This window comes from Lactuca saligna, chromosome 6 (genome assembly GCF_052625555.1).
Source record: "Lactuca saligna cultivar CGN05327 chromosome 6, ASM5262555v1, whole genome shotgun sequence".
Classification (NCBI taxonomy): Eukaryota; Viridiplantae; Streptophyta; class Magnoliopsida; order Asterales; family Asteraceae; genus Lactuca; species Lactuca saligna.
This window is the reverse complement of record NC_136422.1, coordinates 26119452-26127686: the sequence shown is the minus strand read 5'-3', so window position 1 is coordinate 26127686 and position 8235 is coordinate 26119452. Positions and strand designations below refer to the sequence as shown.

Genomic DNA, 8235 nt, shown 5'->3' with positions numbered 1-8235 from the left:
TTTTGAAACACTTGGTGACTTCAAAAATGAAACACGCAAATATGACAATATTTGGACTTGTGTGAAATTTCTCACAAGAAATTGTCAGTGCAAGAAATATGATAAATTCTTTAAGTAATTGTGAAATTTCATATTGAAAACACACACAAATATATTATGCAAAGACTAAAATTTAGTCCCAAACACCACTTGAAATTTAGTCACAAAGTTCCAAATACTACCTATTAAATTCCATTTGGATCTATGAGACAAAATTATAAAAGAAAATGATGATGAATTAATTCAATAAAGTCGTTGACATGGAGATGGAGTCTTGGACGACCCATGGGCCACGGCCCACTAAACCGACCATTAAAACCCAATGGAAAAATGTTGGGCTTAAAATTGGGCCTTAGTCTTTAAAATTAAAACAAAAAACGTATCATCTTTGATCTTTCTGCTTTCTAGAACTTTTATCAAAATCTCAAACGCATGGTTGGCTGGGTGAAGGCTTGAAGCTCTTCCAGTTTCCATCCATGGCCACTTATTGCTTGACCTCAACCTCCTTACATTCGCATCCGTCTTCTTCCTCTCAATCCTTCTGTAAATCCAAATCCAATCCCACAGATTCTTTCATTTCTTCAAATCGCTGCACTTACAGGAAAGATACATCTTTTCTGAACTCCCAATTGTCTTCTTCGTCTTCCTCTTTTACCCTCTGCCCCAAAAATCCGGTTACCAGTAGGGAGGTTTTCACTGTTTCAGCAGTTGTTGAAGGTGAACAACAACAGTTTTCTTCCGAACCCGCCATTACTGGAAATGGGTACAGCTTACAAGAGGATTCCAACTTCAGAAACTCTTTTAAACCATATGAATTATACGTCTGTAATCTACCAAGAAGCTGTGACATCCCTGAGCTGCTTAATCAGTTCAAAACCTTCGGTACAGTTCAGTCCGTTGAGGTACTTTTTTCTTCCTTCTTCAATCTCTTTAACATAGTCCTCTACCTGTTCGACGAAATTCCCCAACCAGACATGATATCAATTCCTTACAAAAAAAATATAATTCAAACACTACTCTTCAATCTTCTAACTACATTTAAGTGATCCAATTCTTTTTATGGGTTCATTAAGGTTTCAAAAAACGCCGAGACTGGGGTAAGCAAGGGATGTGGGTATGTGACCATGAGTTCACTCCAAGAAGCCAAAGCTGCCATTGCTGCACTAGATGGATCTGTGAGTTTTCTTTTTCAAAAAATCTTTACTTATTACATGATAATTCTGTCGATTTTGAAGTGAATAAGTTACATCATTAGGATGTGGATGGACGTGAAATGCGAGTGAGGTTTTCGTCAGACATGAATAGTAGATATGGAAGCAACGAGTCACTGAGTTCACGACCTCAAAAGAACTTAGTATTCGAGTCGCCTTACAAGGTGTATGCTGGGAATCTTTCATGGAGTGTGAAACCTGAGGATTTGAGAAATCATTTCAGTCGATTTGGGAATGTGATTAGTACAACAGTGTTGCATGATCGGAAAGGTGGACAGAATCGTGTTTATGGGTTTCTTTCATTCTCAACACCTCAAGAACTTGAAGCTGCAATGTCTTTGAATGGCACAGTTTAGTCTAATTCCCCTTTGGTTATTTATTTATTTATATCCAGTTTTATTGATTATAATTAATTGCTAGTATTCTCTTTGTTTATTGTAGGAATTTAGTGGTAGAATATTGAAACTTCGGGAAGTTATAAAGTGGCCTGAGCAAGAGCCTTGATTTGAGTTTGATGCATGATGATGATGATGATGATGGTGAGTTATTTTTACATGAATTGAACTTATTTTTGACACAAAATGTTTACATATATGTATGTATTTTTCATATTATTTGATAAGTTTCTATCAGTTTTGTAAATCACTTAATTGATTTTTGTTTCTATAAAGCATGTCTAGTTTTATTGAATTTTATTTTGGATATTTGACAAATAGTAAATAATCTCAAAAGTGCTTATGCTAGGCTATGAATGGATTATATCTTATTAGAAAAGTTTTGATGATGATATTAGATGAGGTGTTAGTTGTTATTTAGTGAATTTGTTTCAAATATCATGTATAAATAGGTATTGGATGTGATAGTTTCATCACATCACTCAAAAACATCTCTCAAAACATAATCTCGCATACTACACACTAAGAAAGCTTGATGCAAGAAATGCGATAACTTCTTTAAGATGGAAATATCACATTGAGAAACTACTTAAATTTATATTGCAATGTGGTGAAATTTGGTTCGAATCAAGGTTAAGAAACTATGGCGAATCAATAACCCATATGGGTATAAAATCAAAGTTTAATACCAAAAAAGATGGTAAAGTTCGTGATTCAAAATAGTTTTTCTTTCGGCCACTTTGACAATCCACGGTCGATAGATCTCATCCAAAAACTCTTCAACCGGGTTATTGTGAGGTAAGTCGTTCATGATGCGCAAAACAAAAGCAAGAGCAAATAAATATTGAAATGTGGTTATGTTATTGAATTCAAGATGTCTACAAAAGCTTACAAATGCATTTCTATATGGAACAAAATGTAGCACACATTGCCAAACTTATGAAAATTAAAACTAACATAATATTCTATTTTTGAAATAAAATAAAATAAATGAAATTAGTTGACATTGATGGAAACTTAAAATTGAAGGCCTAAACGGATGTTTTTCATGACGAAGGGTGGGCAAACGCCTTCGACTATTTTGTGGTGTTTGTGTTTTTTAAGCCAAAATGTCTGCAGTCTGCGGATTACATCTGCAAGCCTTTGTGGCAGAAAAGGTTGACCCTGTAGTAAGAAGACAGTCTGTATTTAACGTATGCAGTTGTTGAAAGAAACTGATTTTTCAAACTTAATTTAATATCATAAACATTAAAAATGCATTTTTTGATCTGCGCACTTCCAAAAAACAAACACTTTGCGATGACATATGTCTGTCTGTTGTCTGCGCGACGCAGACAAAAGTAGTTGCACAGATCTTTACAAAAAAAAAAAAAAAAAAAACAAACAAACAAACAAACCCCTTTGTTGGGAGCTTTGGACCGAAGAGCTTTCCAACGAAATAAAGTGGACATCTAAACTATCTAAACTCCCAACAGATCAAAAGTTACATCCATTTTATGTTGGACATTTTTTGGCCCCATTTTTCATATTCTCATTTCTCCATAGGGGCTTTCTACTATTCTATGCGTTTTGCATCAACTCAACCCTTAGATGTGATGCAATTAAAATGTGGAATATAGTAAAAATGCAATTAAAAAGTGGGATATAGTAAAAATGAAATGATCATAAGGTTTCGAAAAATTAGAATAGATAATATATTTAACTTGCAATGTTGTGGACGATTCTACATGGTTAGTCAAATTTGTATTTTTGTGTTACCGGTCATTGGCTAAATTACCTTTGGCAAATGATGATTACTTAATAAACATTTATAAATATAAAGCTAATGCTTTTTCTATATCTTTTGGTGATTCATCGAATATTACCGTTGTGATTTGACACTTAAAATTGATGCATGTACTGTTTTGTGATGACGTTTTTTTTTCTTCTTTTGTACTTGATGTGTTGTACACATTATTAATTTGGTTGCATAAGACAAGCTTCTATATATTAATAAATGTTGTTGGAGCCAAGGTTTTACTTGAAAATATATCATATGATTTGGGTTTATTAGAAGAATACATTAAACACAACCTAAATTTAATTATTATTAATTTATTTGAAGTTTATCTAACAAAATATTATTCAACCAATTTACATGAAATGATGAGAAATGTGAGTGCATCACCTAGCTCACGTAATAATTGGTAAAAACACGCTATTTGAGCGGTTTACGTAAATTTATCCCAAAACCAAGTGGAAGGTCAATTATGAAACAATAGTAATATTTTGGGCATTCTAAGATTTGAACCATGAGTCTCATATATGAAATTTTACACCTAAGCTTTCATCTTAAGAGCAACAATTAATCATATGCTACTTTAAGAAATGAAGCTACTAACTTAGTACGGAGTAGCATCCCCGGTACAAGCTTGAAAGGTATACGGAAGCAATTTTTTAGCACATAAAAGTTTACAGGCATTTAAAATTTTAGACATGTTGGCTTGATGGAAAGAGAATGAATCTCAATTTCCGATTCTAGCCGTTATGGCATGTGATCTAATAATCGTCAAGGCTTCTACATTAGCTTTGGAATCCATTATTTAGTTAGTACTAGGGCAATTCCTCAACAACAAAGCTCATCCCAATATGAGTGTGAATATGTCTTTGCTTAAAATACTACTTAGATGACAGATACAAAATATTTCACATCGTGAAGGTAAAATTACAAAAGGTTGATCAACAAGCACACAAGGAAGAAATAACTATAGGATTGTGGGTCCCACTTACAATGTAATAACTTCATTCAAAGAAGAGCATTTTCACGACTAAACTCTAAAACACCTACAACCACTATTACTACTAACAAAAGCAAGTGATTTCCAGCCTAGCTGGGTTGATGCACCAGATTTTATATCCAGGGTCGATGCACCAGATTTTATATCCATGTAGACCGTAAGATTGGTAGTGATTTCCAGCCTAGCTGGGTTGATGCACCAGATTTTATATCCAGGGTTGATGCACCAGATTTTATATCCATGTAGACCGTAAGATTGGTAGTTCGATTCCCTTAAACTACCTCTTGTGATGTCACATGTGAGAAATTTTTCCCTAGAAATCCTTATTATGTTTGCCTTGTAAATGAGCTTGAACACAGGGTGCTCGTTGAAATATTACGAGTAAGCTTCCACTTAATTTGTCGTTTCAAAAAAAAAAAAAAAAACAAAACAATAAAGACGATGACTATATCCATTAGATATGCTATATTTTATGTTTTTCGAGTTAAAAGATATATTACAATCCTTTTTTTGGAACTTACAAAATAAAAAAATAAATAAATAAAAATGTCGATTTTTTTTTCAAACTGGTTTTTATTCAGGTTTCTATATTTTTGTATCGTATCCGAATCTAAGAGGCTTTCGTGGTTTTGCCCCCATAGAATCTAATTTCAAACCGTTCTAGATCGAGAGGAAAAAAAATCCGATGGGCCCCACACAAATAGTTTGCTTTACCAACACTTTGGCCCCACCTATTTGGATGGACCAAAAACTTGCAATTTTTGTCCAATTAGCAACCGTATCAATCCAATACAAGTCAATCACAGTACAAATACAATAAACTGGCTCATGTTTGTCCCATTAGCAACCATATGAATCCAATCAATCCAATGCATGTCAATGACATTACAAACACAATAAACTAGCTCATGTGCTATTGTGTCTTGTCATGTCCTTTCTAACAGATTGAACAAATTCGGCTTGTGTGAGACATCTCACAAGCGATTCTTTAAATTGAATACCACTCAAACCTTTCCCCTTCCTAATTTAAAATTTTCATTTACCCGAGCCTTCCTAATTAAGTATTCTTGTAAATCAACACCCGCATTCACTATTCTTGTATTTGGCTCTATTTCAACCTTCAATACTTTGTCTAATCTTTCACTCTCCACTTCACAAACCCTATTAACAACATCCATCCATGTTTCAAAATGTGGAGCTTCACCACTCTTCAACATCCCCTCCAAAACACAACACGCATCCTCAATCTTCCCAACATTACATAGCCCATTAATCAAAACATGCAAAACCGATACATGAGGAGAAAACCCCTTTGAAGTCATCAAATCCAAATAGCTTTTAGCTTCATTATACAAACCTTGATTACATAAACCACCAACTAAAGTCCTATAAGACACCAAATTCGGCAAGCAACCATTTGCAGGCATATCCTCGAGCACCTTACATGCATCATGTGCACGGTTTTCCCTACAGAATCCTAAAATAACAGTATTGTAATGGACGATATCAGGGTTGCATCCTTTCACTTTCATCCTACATAGAAGCTTATATGCCTCCCTAAGCTTCTTCTTTCTACACAAACTGTTTAACACAGTGGTGTAAGTTAGAGAATCGGGTACAAACCCTTTGTTCCACATGTCATCTAATAACTCCACAGCTCTATTCACTTGACTCTTTCTACACAAACCCTGCATTAGAATCCTGTAAGACTCAACATTTGGAACAATATCTCTCTTTGGCATTTGATTGAACAGGTTGTAGGCAATGCTAAGATCGTTGTTAGAACAAAAGGCACGCATCAAGATGTTATAGGATTCGACATTGGGAGAAACATCATACCGATGAGCAGACTTGAATAGATCAAACGCAGGGCGGAGATGGGTCCTCTGTGAGACCAAAATTTCGAGGATTACATTCAGTTGCTTTGTGTGTGGCTTAATGTTGAACTCGAGGATTGTGTGGAACGTTTTGAGGGCTTTATCTGGTAAATTTGCGTCACCGTATATGCGAATGATATGCGTGAAAAGAGAAGGCGTAATCGTGTAGCCACGATCAGATTTAAGGCGGGATAGAATGGAATTCATGAGGGTGAAGTGGCGACAACGACCGAGTTTAAGGATGAGGGTCTGGTAAGTTGCGTAGGAATGGCGGAAACCTGGATGTGCATTTGAAGCTAAATCGAAAATCTCTTTAGCTACAAGGGGGTCTGATTGGGAAGCTATAAGTTTCTGGATTCGAGATGGAGATGGAACCCCAGTTGCTTGTTGATTATGATTCAAGAGAAGGGTTGAAGAGGAGTGGAAGGATTCCACAGATTTTAGGGTTCTAACAGAACAGTTGATGATCTTGTTGAAATGAGAGAGAAAAGACGGCATCACTAGGTAAAATTTGCTCTCGATTATTCAGAAATTTGATTGTTAGATGCTAGAAAAGTAAAGATTTCAACAGCTGTGATTCTGCCTTAGAACCCTAGAATTGAATTTAAGACAAGTTTTGGGGTTCATCACTCACTTCCACTCAACAATTTTCGCTCACAAAATCATCAGGCCGATGTTTTCAAAATTGAGATGCTATTTGTATCGTTTTAGGTTTGTAAAATCGGGGTTGTAAGATCGAATCGTAATCGTACGATTTTATAAAACGATATAATTATAAGTTCTAACACGTGAAAAACATACCTTCATCCATCCTTTGATTGTCCACAAGTTCTAAAAGAGTCAAAACATTTGTGATAACAAATAGAGTAAATTACATGAATGGTCCCTATGGTTTGAGATAATTTGTATGTTTGGTCCCTAACTTATTTTTTTAATTTGGAAGGTCCCTACTGATTGTTTTTATTACATGTTTGGTTCTTATTGTTTGTTTTTGTTACACGCTTGGTCCCTGTCATACCTAAAAAGACTATTATTTAAAGAAGAAAAAATGATGGGTACGTAAGATAAGGTGAGAAGGGTGAGATTATGAGTGTATTTATTTAAATAAATTAAAAAATAAAGAGAAAAATAGACCTTTTATGTAAGACAGGGACCAAGCGTGTAACAAAAACAAACAGTAGAGACCTTCCGAGTTAAAAAAATAAGTTAGGGACCAAACGCGTAAATTACCCTAAACCATAGGGACCATTTGTGTAATTTACTCTAACAAATACATATCATTTCCAATCTAATCTAACGTAACAAAGGATGCATCCACATGTTCTAAAACATTTAAAACTTTGTTTATGACATTAAAAGTTAAAATTTAATAGTTTTCGGCCAAATTAATTTAAAAGAAAGTTGTAGTTGACTCGAATACGAATTCATAGATTTAAATTATAAAGATCATCAAAATCTAATTACATTTGTAGAATTTATGGTTATTTATATGAAGTTTGGAAGGTAAAGTATTTTTTTGAAAAGAAAGTTGGAAGGTAAAGTACATTGTTCGAATGGAAGAAAAAAAAAAGAGGCACGTGGGAATTAAAAAAAAAAGAGTAAATTACACAAATGGTCCCTATGGTTTAGGTAATTTGCGCGTTTGGTCCCTAACTTATATTTTTAACTCGGAAGGTCCCTACTGTTTGTTTTTGTTACGCATTTAGTCCCTGTCTTAGTTAAAATGACTATTTTTCCCTTGGTTTTTAATTTATTTAGATAAACACACCCACAATCCCACCGCCCTCACCTTACCTTACCTACCCCACTATTTTTTCATATTTAAATAATAGTATTTTTAGGTAAGACAGGGACCAAGCATGTAACAAAAACACAAAGTAGGGACCAAACATGTAATAAAAGCAAACAGCAGGGATCTTCCGAGTTAAAAAAATAA

General features: G+C 34.5%; 2 protein-coding genes across 2 annotated transcripts; one reads left to right on the top strand and one right to left on the bottom strand.

Moving 5' to 3' along the window:
* Positions 1–428: 428 nt before the first annotated feature.
* LOC145002136 (RNA-binding (RRM/RBD/RNP motifs) family protein) lies at positions 429–1940 on the top strand. Its single transcript, XM_078961431.1, has 4 exons — positions 429–941; positions 1113–1214; positions 1295–1600; positions 1692–1940. The coding sequence occupies exons 1-4, from the start codon at positions 516–518 to the stop codon at positions 1752–1754; spliced, it is 897 nt and encodes a 298-aa protein (XP_078817557.1). The 5' UTR covers positions 429–515; the 3' UTR covers positions 1755–1940.
* A 3186-nt stretch (positions 1941–5126) lies between these two features.
* LOC145003009 (oligomeric golgi complex subunit-like protein) lies at positions 5127–7107 on the bottom strand. The gene has a single exon (XM_078962176.1). The coding sequence runs from the start codon at positions 6795–6797 to the stop codon at positions 5427–5429; it is 1371 nt and encodes a 456-aa protein (XP_078818302.1). The 5' UTR covers positions 6798–7107; the 3' UTR covers positions 5127–5426.
* Between the last annotated feature and the right edge of the window lie 1128 nt (positions 7108–8235).

Coding starts and splice junctions, on each gene's coding strand:
- LOC145002136 (XM_078961431.1), top strand. CDS start 516: ATGGCCACTTATTGCTTGACCTCAACCTCCTTACATTCGCATCCGTCT. Junction 1,215..1,294: donor TTGCTGCACTAGATGGATCT/GTGAGTTTTCTT, acceptor TTACATCATTAG/GATGTGGATGGACGTGAAAT. Junction 1,601..1,691: donor CAATGTCTTTGAATGGCACA/GTTTAGTCTAAT, acceptor TGTTTATTGTAG/GAATTTAGTGGTAGAATATT.
- LOC145003009 (XM_078962176.1), bottom strand. CDS start 6,797: ATGCCGTCTTTTCTCTCTCATTTCAACAAGATCATCAACTGTTCTGTT.